We start from the raw sequence: 18,481 nt of genomic DNA on the forward strand, positions 1-18,481 counted from the left end.
ACTGGTTGGCTACGTGCAGCAGCTTTTACTTGACTGTTGCAGCATGAGTCCTTTTCTCCCTACATTTCACAGACATTTTAACCTAGAATACCTCTTAAGAGCTATTCAACAGTAATACTTCAGTTTACTTTTTCTTGTCTCTTACTCTTGTATCTTGACCTGTCATTGCAATCTCCTATTGTTGCTGTAAGTTTCTGTTTTAGTAGAAAAAGCTGCTAAATTTGTTCTCAGTCAGAGAAAAAAAAATTCCAGTTTATATTCAGAGTATGTCATCTGCAGATCTGTCTGGACTAGATTTCCCTTAAATAGTTGATCGTACTTAGACAGAAAAGTATTCAGTAGCCTGCCTGGTTTCTGCCAATATTACTTTCTTAAGTAAAATTACTAATTATTGTGGGTAATGTAACATAATCAATGCTGCTCTATAGTGACAAATTACAATCTCAGTTTGAATTTGGAGGCCCTTATATTCTATTTGTTCTATGATGGCCTTAAGAGGATTGCAACCCCAGGCTTCAGAATCATGCTTTTCAGATGCATACTTGTACTGCCTTTGGCTGGGATGGAGTTAATTTTCTTCACAGCAGCTGGTATGGTGCTGTTTTGGATTTGTGACCAAAATAGTCTGATGTTTTAGTAATTGCCCAACAGTGCCTACACACCATCAATGCCTTTTAGGTTTCACACACTGCCCCTACAGCCAGTAGGGTTGATCCAGAGGAATACTTTAAATACTGGAGGAGAAATCAACATCTGCAACAATGAATTAATTGCTTAGCAAGTGAAATTTAGCTTTTCACTAGGTATGTACTGTTCTCCAGTGGAAATAAAGAGATGCCAATGGTTGATACTTTAGTCATCAGTTTTTACCTTGAGGATTGTTTGGATCACGGTTCAGAACTGCATAGCGAGGAAGCAAAATGCCTTCGGCTTTAAGAATACTGTATACTTCCCTCCTAGAAGAAAAGAACAAAAGTTGCACAGCAAGACAGCAAATCCTGCCAATATTTGTATTTTACAGTCCATGAGTAAGGGAGGAGAAAAATACATACAAATATTATTCTTTTTAAGTCACACAGGATAAGATTACATATATATTGGCCAGAAGCAATTCAAGAGGTCCCTAGAATGCACTGATGGTAACTTCCTTCTCCAAGTGATAGAGGAGCCAACAAGGAGAGATGCTATGCTGGACTTTGTTCTTATCAACAAGGAGGGGCTGGTAGGGAATGTAAAGCTCAAGAGCAGCCTTGGCTGCAGTGACCATGAAATGGTGGCGTTTAAGATCCTTAGGGCAGCGAGGAGGGTGCACAGCAAGCTCACTACCCTGGACTTCAGGAGAGCAGACTTTGGCTTCTTCACGGATCTGCTCGGTAGAGTACCAGGGGATAAAGCCCTGGAGGAAAGAGGGGCCCAAGAAAGCTGGTTAATATTCAGGGATCACCTCCTCCAAGCTCAGGATCAATACATCCCAACAAAGGCAAAAAGGCCAGGAGGCCTGCATGGACAAAAAAGGAGCTCCTGGACAAATTCAAACAACAAAAAGGAAGCCTACAGGCAGTAGAAGCAAGGACAGGTAGCCTGGGAGGAATACAAAGAAATTGTCTGAGCAGACGGGGATCAAGTTAGGAAAGCTAAAGCCCTGACAGAATTAAATTTAGCCAGGGATGTCAACTGTAACAAGCAAAGCTTCTACAGGCATGTTGGTGGTAAAAGGAAGACTAGGGAAAATGTGGTCTCTCTCTGGAAGGAAACAGGAGACCTGGTTACCCAGGATATGGAGAAGGCTGAGGTTCTCAATGACTTTTTTGCAATACTCTTCACCAGCAAGCACTCTAGCCACACCATCCATGTCGCAGAAAGCAGAGACTGGGAGAATGAAGAACTGCCCACTGTAGGAGAAGATCAAGTTCAAAACCATCTAAGGAACATGAAGGTGCACAAGTCCACGGAATCTGATGAGATGCATCCATGAGTCCTGAGGAACTGGCAGATGAAGTTGCTAAGCCACCGTCCATCATATTTGGTAAGTAGTGGCAATGAACTTCCCACTGACTGGAAAAGGGGAAACATAACCCCCATTTTTAAAAAGGTAAAAAAAAGTAAGAGCTAGGGAACTACAGGCCAGTCAGTCTCACCTCACTGCCTGGCAATATCATAGAGCAGGTCCTGTTGGACACTATGCTAAGGCACGGGGAAAATAAGGAGGTGACTGGTGACAGTCATCATGGCTTCACTAAGGGGCAAATCACGCCTGACAAATTTGGTGGCCTTCTACAATGGGGTTAGGTGGATAATGGAAGAGCAACTGATGTCCCTTCCCCAGATTTATGCAAAGCCTTTGACACTGTCCCACATGACATCTTGTCTCTAAATTGGAGAGACATGGACTTGATGGATGGACCACTTGATGGATAAGGAATCGGCTAGATGGTCGCACTCAAAGAGTTGTGGTCAACGGATAGATGTCCAAGTGGAGACCAGTGACAAGTGGCATTCCTCAGGGGTTGTTATTGGGATCGGCATTGTTTAACATCTTTTTGAGCAACATGGACAGTGGGATTGAGTGTACCCTCAGCAAGTTTGCCGATGGCACCAAGCTGTATAGTGCAAGTCAACATGCTGGAGGGAAGGGATGCCATCCAGAGGGACATTGACAGGCTTGCGGTGGGCCCATGTGAATCCCATTAAGTTCAACAAGGCCAAGTGCAAGGTCCTGCACCTGGGTTGTGGCAATCCCAAGCACAAATATAGGTTGGGTGGAGAATGGATTGAAAGCAGCCCTGAAGAGAAAGACTTGAGAGAGTGTTGGTTGATGAGAAACTCAACATGATGCAGCAATGTGAACTTGCAGCCCAGAAAGCCAACCATATCCTGGGCTGCATCAAAAGAAGCGTGAGCAGCAGGAGGTGATTTCCCCCCTCTACTCTGCTCTGCTGAGACCCTGCCTGGAGTACTGCATTAAATTCTGGGGTCCCCAAGAAAAGAAGAACATGGACATGTTGCACAGAGTCCAGCGGAGGGCCACAAAGATGATCAGGGGCTACAGAACCTGTCCTATAAAGACAGGCTAAGAGAGTTGAGGTTGCTCAGCCTGGAGAAGAAAAGGCTCTTGGGAAATCTTACAGCAGCATTTCACTACCTAAAGGAGACCTATAAGAAAGCTGGAGAGAGGCTTTTTAAAAGGGCATGTAGTAATAGGACAAGGGGTAATGGCTTTACACTGAAAGAGGGTAGATTTACATTAGATCATTAGATATTAGGAAGAAATTCTTCACTATGAGGGTGGTGAAGCACTGGAATGAGTTGTCCAGAGAAGTTGTGGATGTCCCATCCCTGGAAGTGTTCAAGGCCACGTTGGATGGGGCTCATGGAAGGTGTCTGTACCCATGCCAGGGAGGTTGGAACTAGATGTTCTTTAAGGTCCCTTCCAACCCAAACCATTCTACGATTCTATGATAACACTCCACTTATTAATACAGGAATTTAAAGGTCGTTGACACAGCTGTACCTTTGCAGTGATCTCATCAATATCAATAAAAAGTAATTTGCTATGCCAGTCCTGCCATCTTCACTCTATCACTGCAACAGCAATTTACATAGAACAATTATCTTGTTAAAGGAGATTATTAATGTGAAGCATTGAAAAAGTTTATACAGGACAGCAACTGAAGGTATCCAAAACAGCAAGTCTGCTCACTGTTCAGAGGGCTCCAATATTTAAGTATTTTGTTCACTATTGTTTTAATATTTGCTATGCATGATTGCAGCCCCAAAAGCACTTTGAATAACCACAAGATCTTTGAACACCAACAACTTATGTTAAGTATCCACTTAACAGAAAAACAGACCTTTAGTAAGTCACATTAATTCTAAAATTATAGGAGGTTGTACAGTTGCTATACATACCTATGCTATACATATTTTCAGAGTTTAAACTTTTTTATTTGCTAAGCTTTCGATAAACGTATCATCCAATTTCTACCTTGGTAAATATGCAGATGTATCAATATAAAAGCAGTAAAACAAAAAACACACCTAAAGACAAAACCCAAAAAACTATGCATACATTAATAGAACACAGCATTCACTGTAATTTCATTTAGACTGCTGTACAAAATACTGGAACTTTTGCTATGCAACACCAACAGATTCTCGCAGTCTCTGACATAAAAGTAGTTTACTGTTGAAGGTAATCAGTGTCACTTACCTGTCTTGTATGTGATACTGCATATTCAAGTCATTGATTATGAATGGATTCCTGAGTTTTGCATAGGCAACTGCTTTGTCCAGTGGAAATCCTAAAACAGTTAAGGCAAATAAATTAAAACCACAAGACACAGTACCAGTAAATAGTTTGGAACCTTCATATTCAAGCTTTAGAGCAAAACCGGTGGTACAGCTTAATGGGGAAGATGCTCCCTCTATATAAACACACATGACATCAGCCTGAGATGATCATGAAACGAGAGCCTAATTTCAGTATAGGCTGTCAAAAGTTGTGGTCCTGTCTCCAATTCTCCACATGCCCTTCACTTTCATAGGGACAGAACTAAGGCTTTTATTGTCTCTGCCTAAAAATATGATTTTTAACTTCAGTCTACTCATCTTTGTTTCACCGCCCAGTCCAGCAAAACCCCTAGATATTAGCAGAGATACACGAACAAATGGCCAGACACCCAACACACTCCTACTGAGAAAGCAGCATGCCTTCACAGTTATTGGACCAAGCAGATCACCATTTCCACTGGCTCCAAAAACATTTACCATTGGAATATCTATTTTAAATACCATGTCAGACAGGACTTCTTCAAGCAATAAGAACAGTATAATTTAAAAAGCTTGTATTTTAAAAGTCAGTTGTATTATATTAAACAAGACAAATGATTCATTTCACAGGAAAATCAAATAAAACAAGCAGGCAAAAAAATAAAAAGATCCTCAAACTGGTTAAAGTATTTAGATATCAAAATCATTTATGGTATTATTAGAAGATTTACCTTTAGAATGAAAAGAAATGAGACAGTCACATAAAGGCCAGTTTTCTACTGGCTCATTCAAAATAACATCCTCTTCAAATATTACCACAGTTATGTACTTAAACATGGAGAGGCGTTCAAGAATTTCTTTCATTGGTTTGGATTTAGATTTCTTAGCCATTGAACAAATCCCAACTGCGATTTGTCTTTCTGGTGGCTAAAAAGGAGGAGGGGAAAAAGCAATTATTATTTTTAGTTTTTGTCAGAATACAACAGGGTTTTAGCAGCACAATACTTGAACAGATATTTTCTGTTAAAATTCACATACTAACATTAATTTTGTATTTAATCAGGTAATTTGCTAGCAGGTAACAAAATGTAGCATGACAGCATGCCACACTGTATCCTTATTAAAAATGGCTCAAAAAATGAAACTGTTTAATAGCTTTACACTAATTTTTGTGAGTATTATATCAGGAACAAATACATGGAATCAAATGTCAAATGCCAAATCTGAATGAAATCACACTCATGGCTTGCTTACTCTGAAATTAACTAGCAATTCATTTCAAACTATTTAATTTTTTTACATCTACTCAGTAATCACAAGTTTTCTCATCTTATTACTTAATATTAAAAATGAATTATGAAAAGCAAAACAACTAAACTAGAAAACACTATTCTAGATTGCTGAGCTATTTTGCACATAGACAGGTTCACTTTTCTTCAGTGAACATTTTTATGTTATAAGCCTTTAAAAATTTTCCCCAGTGGTATTCCTAAGTGTGACAGCCAACCTATTCCTCTGTTTAAAAAGAAAACAATCAAAACCCCAGAAGAATCCTTTATTTCAACTTACTGTTCTTTTAAAGCATAGCCAACTACATTGACTGAATTGAGCTGTCTGAGCTGCTAATTTTGCATTTCTCTGTATTTCCAAGTCACTTTTAATCACAGTTAAGTTGTTTTGTTAACATTTCCTTGCATTTGAATTTTTTAGACATGCTTGCAATCAGTGAAAATTTAACTTGACTATTCCCTAAAGTGAAATGTTACAGACTAAAAGAACAGCAAAATACAGCTAAAAAAGAATTACATAACATGATGACTTATGCATAGTAAAATTAAGAATTTGTCTAAAACAAACTAAAAATTGGTAAGCACAGTGCTAATATACAATTCAGAACACTCTGCAAGGATGATAAACTACGGTATAAACTAAAATTAATTTAGCATGCACTTTCTATATACAAAGACAAGGAAGAAGACTGAAAACATGTTGGATCTCAATGAAAACAAAAAGATGAAAAAAGAAATGTTGAATCTGTTCAAATTGAAAAAACAAAACCCTGCAGCAGTTGACAACACACACACACAAAACTCTTGATCATTTTTTGCTACTGATTATCCAAATAAATAAACTGAAGGCTTATGCCATCAAGTAAACTGCCGGAATCCAAATCAAGTCTGCAAAGCTGGCACATCAACCTTCGCTACCATGAAACACTGTATTAAGGACAAATACATCTACTTCAAAGTTCAAGGTATACTTAATTTGCAAGTATGCTGAATTTCCAAATATAACTGACAGATCATTACTGAATATGAACAATTTCCCAATTCAGAACACCCTTTCAGTATTAGACTTCTGTGATCTAATGTCATTTCAAAGTAAAATAACGGTAGAGAACATACAGAATAGTACACACATGCCCCTACAGTACATACAGAGTCATACTCTTCCTCCTCTTCATCCCCATGGTCATAGAAGTGTTCGTATTCTGTAGATCTGGCTGAATCCAACAATTCTTCTCCATCTTCTCCACCAACAAAGAACCTAGGAGGATCACTCTCTGTTGTGCTGACAGACATGGTTACAAGATCTAGAGAGATCTATGTAGAAACTGCATCCACTTTGGCAGCTGAGATACTGGGCATGTTTCCTGCTGACTCGGGAACAGAAAAGTCCCCTGCTCTCTGATGTTGCTTGTGCGGTGTTGCCACTGTGATGACGTTGTCTGCCAGGCACTGTTTAACTGGTATCATTTGCTCATTATTGGTTGAGTTGCTGCTCCAAGAAACCCACAATAGGCTACTGTGTCCCTGAGATGATACAACTTTTTAACCTAGAAGAAATATCCAAACAAACAACAAAAAGTAAAAATACACATCAGGAATAAAACCATACACACTATGCACAGTCTACACTTGTACGTTTAGAGCAGAGAATAATTTCAAGATATTTTCAAACTACTGATGCAGACATTCTAAAAATAGACAATATAACTCACAAAAGTAAAGACTGTCAGAAGCATTTTTTGCCTAACTTAAGAAAAGCAAAGTGCAGAGTAGATCTCTTATACGAAAAGTAAACCAACAAAAATCTCCGATATTTGTGATACTTAATTCATCATTCCTGTCATCAGCTGCTTTTTCCCCAAAAGTTTCCTCATCAAATGGCAATGGTAAACAGACAAACGTGCTAATGAAAACTATAAAGACTCTCTCAGGACTGTTCTCAAATAGAAACCTATTCTTTCAAGAACTGAGTGAATCTTCAGTATGAAAGCAGAATGTATGTGCCAGTTTGATATTTGCTTATTTATTTCCAACAAAGCATTGCTTTATTTCACACTGAAAAAATAATATTTACAGAGAGACATACTAGCACTGCCTTGTGTCAAAAGTACTTGTGAGCGCTAATGTAGAGCGAAGCGAACACATATTGCACCCTTTTAACCAGTCATGTGAAAACAAAATCTCAGCCAAATAACTTGTATACAGAATCAGAGATGGAGAGCTCAGACTTCTGTTGTTTTAACTAGGTAACTGTTCTTGCTGTAAGTTTTGCATGGCTTTACACCATTCATTCACTATTACTACATAGAAAATTAATAAGCAGTTACTTATTTAGAAGCAGGTCTGATCAAATGCTTTAGGTTAAGTTGTTTATTAGTCAGATCATTATGTAAGTAGCAATCAACAATGACATCTCAGCAGAATTGAATTTGTCTTCAAATATCTGTCAGAATTACTTTGGCTGTTCTATGAATGAAGTAAAGCAATAGTAAATTCCCAGTGGTGATCAACCATTCAGCTTCCTGTGAAAGTGGATGGTAAACAAAGCAAAAATTACCCAGAAAGAATCTGTTCTAGGTCAGAGAGCAATAAGTGTGGGTAAACAATACAGTTGTTTCAGATCCAGAAACTGAGCTGATGTCCAAAGAACAGACACATAATGGTCCTAGAGTGAGAGCAAGGGATTAAAAAGACTCATTTCTTGACTGTATTTGCTATATATTTGCTCTCCTTCAATTCTGCTAATGAAAAATTACATTCCCTTATCATGTGAAACTGCAACCATTCATTCTTCAAGCAACAAGAACACAATTAAATTTCAAGCACCTAATTCATCTTGCTCCCATAAGTTAGAAATTAGGTATTGAGATAAATCAATCCTGTTTATGAAAGGGTTAAGAAAGCAAGCTTTCCAAATCCTATTTCTAGCAAGCATCAGAAAGGCAGAGGTTATTGCCCACATATGCTAGCAACTAATACAAAATTTTGAAATGGTATTAAAAACAAAAAAGACCCCAAAAAACTGGTAAAACTGAAAATTAAGTTTAACAGTTCATCTTGCATCAGCTTCCCCTCCCACCACTCAAATTCTGCAAATTGGAAACAAGTATCTTAACAGCTTTTTAAAACCTACCGTTTTCTCATAAAGAAGGAAAAGCAACTACTTGAAGCGGATAAGCGGGAGATCATAAAAAAATGTTTTTAAGCTTTCTTTCCCCTACTTATTCCTGTAGAGCATTTTGTGAGAACAACAGAAGTTGTGAAGTTTATGTGCAATTAATGACTAGTTATTTAATGAGAATCTCTGGCACTACCTAAGTGTCTCTAATCTGAAGTGATTACTTCTCAAAGCAAGTAGAAACCACACAAATGAAGACTTAAGGGAAAGCACAATTTATTTGTCTACCAATGACACAAAGATATAATCCGACAAGCTTAATTCTCTAACAAACCTATTTGAAACATAGTGTCTTTCTGCAATCCTAAATCAAGAATTTGGAGAGTGCTGGTGTGGCAACTAGACCTGTCAAGTGGGGCTTCACTTGTGGAAAACAGATTTTGAACAGTCACATGGTCTGCTGGGAGTTAACAGAGTATTTTCTGAGAGGTGTATTATGTTGTTCACCTATCTGAAGGTGGATGAATCACTAGATGGCACTCCATGCTATGGTCACTAGGCTCCAGAGTTTTCAGAGAGTTTGTAAAAATAAGACAAAAGACAATGGATTAAGAAAAGATAATGACAATTTTCAGGCTTGTAAACTACCACATGGACGCACTGAATTGCATATAAATTGGCATTCTGACTGCCCATGGTTACCAGCTTATCTCCTGGACAGCAGATGCTCTAAGTTACTATCATAAGCATAAATCTGAGTCAGGATATAATGCATAAATTACTTATTTTTTAGAATAAATGCTTTCAGAGATAGGAATTAAAATTCTTTCCCTACAAACGCTTTGGCTGCTATAAAAACTGAGGAAGCCCCTTCTTTCTTGTGGTGTGTGAAATAAAGAGTCCAAGAAAAGAGACATGGAAAGAGAAACATGAAAGTAAGTGACAGCAACACCAGTGAACAACTTACACAAGTCTCCTAAAAACATCTATAGTTATCTGACATCAAAAATGCAGTAAGACCATGCTTGGATAAAAATGTCGTTCTTAAGTTGTACACCAAGAAGAAATAATAAATGGCAGAGCAAGAAGATGAAGCTGTCTTCCTGCCCCAGAATTACTGTCAATGCTGATTGGAGAATCTTCTAACACACAGTGGCCTATGCAGAATTCTACCTTGCTGTCCCTGGAGCAATGAAGAGTCTTTCCTGTACTATTTTTCTCTATTAAGAAGTCAGCAGCAGCAACATTGGGGCAGAGATGATTTATGTTAGATACTCTTGTATTTGGTGCCAATCTCCTCCCGTACAATGACCTTTCCAGGTAAAATTAATGAGACTATGCTCCCTTTGAACCTCAGCTGTTACGCAAGGCTTCTGTTTTACAGCTTACAGATTAAAAAAGTCTCTGCTGATTTTGAAAAACACAATTTAACTGACAGTGTTGTTTCTTAAAAGGACTTCCAACCAAATGTATAGCCTGCCCATTCTACCTGTCCTAAAACTTCCTATTCATGACCACCACAGTGTAAAACTTGGCCAAAAAAAAAAAAAGTAAATCTGCTGATTTTACATTCTCATCTTAATACAAATTCATCTCAGTTTTTCCCTAATAAGTTAGATGGCACTGAAATAGTGGACTGCAAAGAAGTAAAAATCCTTAAGTTTAACTGATATTATTATCACTTACTAGTGGAAGGTATACAAAGTAACATCCTAAATATATAAAAGGACACAGAGGAAAACTTAACATTAACATACAAATAGGGCAGTATTTGAATCACAGGTTTTGTAAGTCTGCTAAGAACTCAAAATCCAGTGTTCGCTCCTGTGGCACACTACAGACTTTTTTTCTAACAGAACACTTCAGCACTTCCATAAGTATACTCTGAAAGAATCCCACAAGTATATTCAAAAGAATAAGCCAAAACATAGTCCTCACTAAGTGTTACGAACAGTTTTCCTGTCCCTATTATACATGTTTAAGCAGCCCAGAAATCCAGCCCTGGTGTTTCCCATATTAACTCAGACCATGAAGATGAACATTCTGGTAACTGTCAGGAACAAACACACATAGCAGCAGTGGTTGGAACAGTCATGTAAAAGGAGCTCAAAGTTTTAACAGCCACATTTCAAATACTAATAAAAACATATACAACTCCTGAATAAACAGAAGCATTTAACCAGGTTTTCTGTGTCGGTACAGCTATCAGAAGGACAAATATACACTGCCTCTACTGCACTCTAATGGAAACTAATGGAACAAAACTAGAGCAAAAATGTTTCTCATCTGTTATTTCAAGGAAAAAAAAAAAAAATCAACACATCACACATTAAATAGCTATAAAGCATTTATAAACCACTAACCACTCAGGAAAACAACTTTTGGAAATGCATTATAACAAAACAACTGCAAAACAGCCTGACATTTACATTGTGGAATTTAACAAACAGGTAACCATACAAGAAGCATAGGTGATGCTCATCCGTTATATGATTCTGCACACATATATACATATCAGTAACAAAACAGCCCACTCCTCTGCTCCCTCGCCCTGTATCACTCCTTTTAAAGTTTCAGTTCTTACCGCTGTAGGAATATTCAAACTGTGTCCATTACCAGCTTCCTCCAATTCAAATTAAGTGGTTGAAACCTGCATTATTGTAATCACAATTTTCCAGGTAGTCTCAGTGAGATGACAAAAAGCTTTCAAAATCTTCCTGCTAGAACCACCAGACCTAACATTTTCATTAACAATACACTTGACAACACAAATGTTTGCCTCACTCCTCCTGAGGCATTTTACCCATTTTAAAATTCCAATTCTGCAACATGATTTATGGTGTAACAAACCACCAAAGACAGCCAGTTTGTTGGGTTACTGGTGGGGCAGAAGGCATGGGGAGGAGGCAAGGGGGAAGTAGAGGGGACACAGGAAGAAGAAAGAATGAGTGGAGTCTGAACTCTGAGAGAGCTGACAGCAGTGACTGCAATCCCGAGTGCTCTGCATGGATGTCTAACACCTTTCTACAGATGATTCAAAGAAACTTGGTAATACTTCAGATTTAAATGTGAGACTCTAGAACTCCTAACAAGGCCTGTGCTCAAGAATAGCATTTCCTCAGGTCTGACAGATGACAAAGAAAAGAAAAGAGAGAAAGGATGTCAAGACCGAAGCTGCTAAGGCAACACTATGAGCAAACCATACATGGCTGGTTTATTGCTGTACTCTACAAGGCAAAAGATACATATCCTCTCCAATTTACTTAAATATTCAATATCTACTGTGTCACATAGTCAGCAATAGAAAAAAATCAATATTTACATCCAGACATTGTTCTGTTCTACCACATACCCTGTGAAGTGTTGAGTAGCAGCTGTTAGCCCATTACTGAGATGGACTAAATCTAAAAAAAGATGAAGAGCACCTGTATCCCAAGATCCCTCAACCACAAAGAATATTACAGTTTTAGCCTGATAATACTTTGTGCTCAACAATAACAACAACAAAAAAACCCAAATCCAACCAAAACAAATGAAACAATACTCAGAGAAAATACAAAGAGATACAAAGGTTTCCAGTAATTACCAGAATTTACAAGGTTCAGTGGTGTAACAGGCTGATTAAGAAACATGAAACTTAGAAAAGCCTTTAGCTCTCCTCATCAAATACAACTTCAACAATAGCCTCAAGAAGTTTATCACCATCTTCTGTAATTCAGCTCTGCTCAATAACACGAGGCAAGGAATTATGCTGATGTACAGCAGAACAGACAAGAAATAAGTAAAAAAGGCTATAAAATAAAAGAGTCGCAATTATCAAGGCTACACTTCACAGCATTACAGGAACTAAACAATCACATTGAACTAGCATCAAGCTCTAGATTTCACAATACGCTGACACCTTGCCCTGTCATAAGTAACCAACAGCTTAATACAAGCTTTTCCAAAGTTTCTTTTTCATTATATAAATATTTTCACAGATGCAAGACTCAGTCTGCTCTCCCCCTGCAAATCGAGAGAGGCAATCTGCAAAGTATTATATCAAAAGACGGCAGGGCAGAGCACTGCACATTCCCTCTTCCAGTGGCAGGAAGTGTGGCATGGGCAAAAAGTGGTAGGCACCCATGCAGGAATTCAACAAAATAAAAACAATCCTTCTTTCTCCCTCTGCTCCATTCAAAAGCAGCTGACTTGATTGGCTACAACCCACTCACTCTCCTTCCATACTCTCCCAGGACTCCACCAAAACTTGCTCCACTGCACTTCAGCACAGGGATGGCCACACCTTTACTACCTTCTTCTCTTCATACCAAAACCCCTGCACCTTTTTGTCCCACGTAGACTCCCACCACAAAGTTCTTTCTGTTTGCAGGAACACTGCAAATGTTTTGTACAGCATTACTGTGTAGTACTTGATGCATTACTCCACCAGAAAAATTACAGCACCTCCCATTTCAAAACAGACTATACACCTTTCAGTTTTGCTTTATATGAAGAAACATTCTGAAAAATTAAGAGAAGCATGATTCTTCCTTGCCAGGTGCTTGTTTTGGCAGCCAGAAGCTGCCCCCATGTTGTACAGAGAGACAAGACCGAGCTGCTGCTGCCCAAAACTGTGCCCATCAGCGATGCTGGTGGTGCCTCTGTGATAACATAGTGAAGGTAAAAACCACTGCATAGCAGCTGGGATAGAGGACTGAGAAAACATGATAAAAACAACCCTGCAGACACCCAAGTCAGTGAAGAAGGAGGGTGAGGAGGTGCTCCAGGCACCAGAGATTCCCTTGCAGCCCATGGTGAAGACTATGGTGAAGCAGGTTGTCCTCCTGCAGCCCATGGAGGTCCACAGCTGAGCAGACAGCCACCTGCAGCTGGTGGAGGACCCCAGGTTAGAGCAGGTGGATGTACCCTGAAGGAAGCTGCAGCCTGCAGAGAACCCACTCTGGAGCTCCTGGCAGGTGCTGCAACCCACGGTGAGGACCCCATGTAGGAGTAGGTTTGCTGGTGGTACTGCACCCCATGGAAAGGACCCACACTGGAGCTGTTAGCGAAGAACTGCTTGTAGTGGTATCATGTAAGATTCCAATTCTTGTAAAGCAGGTAGTGGAGAGGGAGGTACTGATCTCTTCTCCCTGGTATCCAGTGACAGGATACTCAGAAATGGTTCAACGCTGCACCAGGGGAGGTTTAGACTGGACATTAGGAAGCATTTCCTTACCCAGAGGGTGGTCAAGCACTGGAACAGGCTTCCTAGGAAGGTGGTCGATGCCCCATGCCTGTCAGTGTTTACGAGGCATTTGGACAATGCCCTTTATAACACCCTTTAACTTTAGGTCAGCCCTGAAATAGTCAGGCAGTTGGACTAGATGGTCATTGTAGGTCCCCTCCAAATTCTACTCTATTCTACTCTATTCTACTCTAACTGCAACCCATGAGTAGGAGCAGTTCATGAAGGACTGTCTCCTGAGGGAGGAACCCATGCTGGAAGAGGGGAACAGCACGAGAAGGAAGCAGCAGCAGAGAAAAAGTGTTATGAACTGATCACCGTCCCCATTCCTCATCTCCTCGTGCTGTTTGGGGGCATAAGGTAGAAGAGTTAGGAGTGAAGGTGAGTCTGGGAATAAAGGAGAGGTGTGAGAAAGGTATTTATAGATTTTTTTTTCTTTTTTCTTACTTCTCACCCTACTCTGTTTAATTGGCAAGAAATTAAATTAATTTCCTCAAATCAAGTCTGTTTTGCCCATAGTTAGTGAGTGATCTCCTTGTCCTTATCTCAACTGATGAGCTTTTTGTCATGTTTTGTCCTCCTGCTCTGTTGATGGAAGAGGATTGACAGAGTGGCTTGGCAGGCACCTGGTGGCCAGCCAAGGACAAGCCACCACAGTGCTCCAAATATGTTTCCTGGGAAAAAAAAACTATTGCATTGTTACCCACACTCCATCTTCAGCAGTTAAGTATATTTACAAGTGCTTTTACCTACACTTTTTTTCACCCTGGTAGTTAGGACATTTTTCTAATAAACATAAAACAGGGACTTGAGACCACTGAGACAGGAGGGAACAGAAACAATATTTGTCCTGTTCCATTCAACTGTTCCAATCATTTGGCTACCACAATCCCATTTCACTTTCTCCATACACCACTAGGTGGCCACTGAGTTTCTTTTTACAGGAGAGGGCTCAGTGCTCTGGATTCCACACATGAAGGCTGGTACCTCATGTGCAAGATCTTACCAGTGAGACATCTACACTCTCAAATAATAGCAATACAGAAATATCCACCTTACTGGTATTCCCTACTGGAAACAACTCTTGGTGTTACAGCAGCACTTAAATTTCTTGAAATGCTGTATAGCTAGGCCAGCCAACTAACTGCAGTTGCCTAAATCTTCTCCCAGGGACAGGAATTATTTTCCAAGAACTGTGCTACTGAAATGCTTTTGCCTAAAGTAAGATTTTTATATGACCCTCCATATTACAGTAGCTTAGCCCAGGGGACTAAAAAGTTAAAAGTTGTACCGTGCCATGTTGCCCTGGTTTCGGCTGGGATAGAGTTAATTTTCTTTCTAGTAGCTGTGTTTTGGATTTTGTATGAGAAGAATGTTGATAATACACTGAAGTTTTGGTTGCTGCCAGGTAGTCAAGGATTTTTCAGCTTTCCATGCTCTGACAAGTGCACAAGAAGCTGGGAGGGAGCAAAGCCAGGAGAGCTGACCCAAGCTGGCCCAAGCGGTGTTCCTTACCATATGACATCATGCTCAGTACACAAACTGGAGCTGGCCAGGGGGCAAATAGCACTGCTTGGAAATTAACTGGTTATCGGTACCACAGGAGGTGAGCAATTGCACTGTGCAGCACTTGTTTTGCATATTGCATTATATTATTATTATTACTATTGTTGTTGTTATTGTTATTATTTTATCTTCCTTTGCTGTCTTATTAAGCTGTTTTTATCTCAACCAATGAGGTTATTTTTCCCTTTCTGATTATCTCCCCCATCCCACTTAGCGGGGGGGGGTGGGAGGGTGGAGAAGTGAGTGAGTGGCTGTGTGGTCCTAGTTACTAGCTGGGGTTAAAGCCTGATATATATGAACCAAGATTCTGTTAAGAAGCCAGCTTTGCAGCAAGGAAAGACATGCCTTTTAGGTTGTTGATGAATGAGATTTCTAGTTTTAAAGCACAACTGTTATAGTTTTCAAACAGTAATTACTTGGCTGATTTCCCCATGTTTGCTCTCTTTCCTAGTAATTACACAGTTAGTTAAGCACAATATGTCCAGTCATTTAGAATTACCAAACTTAAAGTGACATAACTTTTCAATATAAGTATTTTAATCTTTCCCTTTAAAATTCTTTGCTCGAAGAACTTATTTTTCCCCAGCACCTCACCAGCTGAAATGGGACTTTTCAGCACATATTATGACATCCGCTAAAACTTTTGAGTTTTAGCCCCAAACACTGCACTATCACAGGACACCTTTCAAGTCTTTAACAGTCATAAACTGCAAAATGAACCATTACCATCCTTCAACAGAAGTGTCAGAACAGCCTTACAAGTCCAGAAAAACCTGTCTGGTAAATATCGTTGTCTTCTTTTCAATATAGAAAAGCAGTATTTTTTTAAATTGGCAAACACTACTACAAACTGACATCTGGCATGCCTTACAAGTGTCTCCTGCACAGCCACAGAACTGTTAACCTTCACATTCATTAACCTCCAAGTTCTTTTCTAAATCAAATCTTGTCAAACACATCATATAAAGACATTTATATCTGTGGCAGGCCTGTATGTTTCAAGAAAGCCTGGCTTCTAAATTTTTAGAGATCTCAGTCAAAGACGTCAAAACAGCTTCTCCATATTCTCACACAGAACTTCACACTTCAACTTTGTAGATATTATAAAACTTTTGCAAAGATGATAAAGTTTTTGCAAAAAATTCTGTACCAAATTCATTAGGCTCTGCCCCTGGAGGCCTGATCTGTTCTACCCACAAGTACTGGAAGGACAAAACTGTCTTCCACAGAAAGAATCAGCCAGCCAAGACAAGCTGACCACTATGAAAATTCTTATTTCTCACATATTGAACCATAAAAGAGGCATATTACACCAGTCAAATCCTTATGCCAAAACCAGCTCTACATAGCAAGAATAGTTTTGTTATTGGTTGAATCAAGACTTGTTGAAAGCAGCAGGTTTAGCTGCCTCTTGCCATTTACAATCATGCATGGTTTTGCCAAAACAAAGGAAGATCCCATGGGAATTTTGATACACCAGGAAAAAAAAAAAAAGGCAGCTTGCTTCTAGAGTAGAAAAATTATGCAGAAAAGATGGAAACAGAGCATCTTAAATAGATGAAGGGTAACAAAACTTAGAAAAATGCAACATAATGCACAAATACTGTAACAAACAAATAAAAAGAGAATCTTTTCAGGTTAGGGCACTAGATAGAAGTGGTTTGGGTGAGAAAGAAAAACAATGACTTCACTGTGGTTGTGATACTGATCTCGCCCAGTCTTCCTGCTTGTGTGAGGAGAGCAACTACCTACAAAAACAACTACTACAGGGCAACAACAAAAGTGCCAAAAAACCAATGTTTTTGAAGTTTACCAATCCTCAGTGAAGTCCCCAGGTTCAGTAAAACACTACTAGAACAAGAACAAATGTTACACAGGCTATTCTATCTATACCTGTCTCCCATTTCAGCTCCTGACGGTTATTTTCTGGTTACTATGTGTAACTGATTCTCAGCTCTGGGACTGCTGCTCCTTTTCTTTCCTACCTCGATTACAATATAGACAGCAATCTCCTTCGCACTCAGCAATTTTACACTGAAATTAACATCAGTTTCTGGGATTTTAACAGTGCTCCAAATCAGCAGTTTAAGAGATGTCATATCACACCCTGCCCACCCCGTTTAGGAACACTGCCTTTCACCCCATGTACACTGGACTAAAAAGCTTCACCTGCCTTTCTGACAGCACAGCACGCTGCAAACTCACATCATTGCTAGTTCAATGCTTCCGAGAACTGAATAAGCCACAACACGAGGCAAAAAGCTAGATGTGCTTATTGGCCGTGCCCACCATGTTTTACCGACGATTGCAGCTTAGTGATCAGCACGGTTTAGGTCTGTGCGAAAGACAAAGGGTTTTGCCCATCCTGTCATCAGGCACTGGGCCCGGATCTGACCAAGCGACTTCCACCGCGGGAGTGAGCTGCCCGCTGACCCTGCTCCGCTTCTTACGGGGCCTCCCGCTCGCCGCCGAGGCGGCCGGAGCCACGACGCCGCAGCCAGGGCGGCTGCCGCCCTTCCGCCGCGGCCGATGCCGCCGGGCCGAGCCCGCCGAGCCCCACGGCGCGGCCGCCATCGCCCGGGAGAGCCCAGGCGACAGCCCGCGGCGCGGCTGGCCCCGGGCACCGCCCCTCCGCCCGCTCCCAGGGAAGCCGCCGCAGCGGGGCGGGAACGGCCGCCAGCTCCTGATGCGCGGGTGGCAGGGGAGCGCCGGGCGCACCGACAGGCACCCAGGCCGCTGCCCAACGGGTCAACCCGCCCCGCCGCAAGCCACCGCCTCCCCTCTAAAAGTGCGGCGCGGCCGGCGGGGTCGGTGCAGTCGGCACCCTCCGCATCCCCCGGAACGGCGGAGGGGAAGGAGGAGGCCCGGAGCGGCACCGCGGAGAAACCGCCTCACCTGCGCGCCACACCGCCGCGCGTGGCGCCGCTTGCGCCCCGCGTCCCATTGAGGAGGCGCTGCCGCCGCCTGCCACCACGCGGCCGCCCCGCCCTACGACGGCACGCCCCCACCCTG

At 40.8% G+C, this 18,481-nt stretch overlaps 1 protein-coding gene across 11 annotated transcripts in view; it reads right to left on the reverse strand.

Annotated features, from left to right (window-relative positions):
• Nucleotides 1-18,481, reverse strand: part of PPIP5K2 (diphosphoinositol pentakisphosphate kinase 2) — a 58,735-nt gene that overhangs the window by 40,027 nt on the left and 227 nt on the right. For 10 of the 11 annotated variants that reach the window (XM_065657852.1, XM_065657853.1, XM_065657860.1 and 7 more), the window contains exons 2-5: nucleotides 6,708-7,105; nucleotides 5,001-5,196; nucleotides 4,211-4,301; nucleotides 871-956 (exon numbers count right to left, since the gene is read on the reverse strand). In XM_065657852.1, coding sequence (XP_065513924.1) covers nucleotides 871-956; nucleotides 4,211-4,301; nucleotides 5,001-5,196; nucleotides 6,708-6,851 — 517 coding nt within the window. In that variant the 5' untranslated portion in view covers nucleotides 6,852-7,105. Of the gene's footprint in view, nucleotides 1-870; nucleotides 957-4,210; nucleotides 4,302-5,000; nucleotides 5,197-6,707; nucleotides 7,106-18,364; nucleotides 18,448-18,481 lie in introns of those variants that run through there. The other variant, XM_065657851.1, reaches the window with a different exon arrangement.

This window comes from Caloenas nicobarica, chromosome Z (genome assembly GCF_036013445.1).
Source record: "Caloenas nicobarica isolate bCalNic1 chromosome Z, bCalNic1.hap1, whole genome shotgun sequence".
Taxonomy (NCBI): Eukaryota; Metazoa; Chordata; class Aves; order Columbiformes; family Columbidae; genus Caloenas; species Caloenas nicobarica.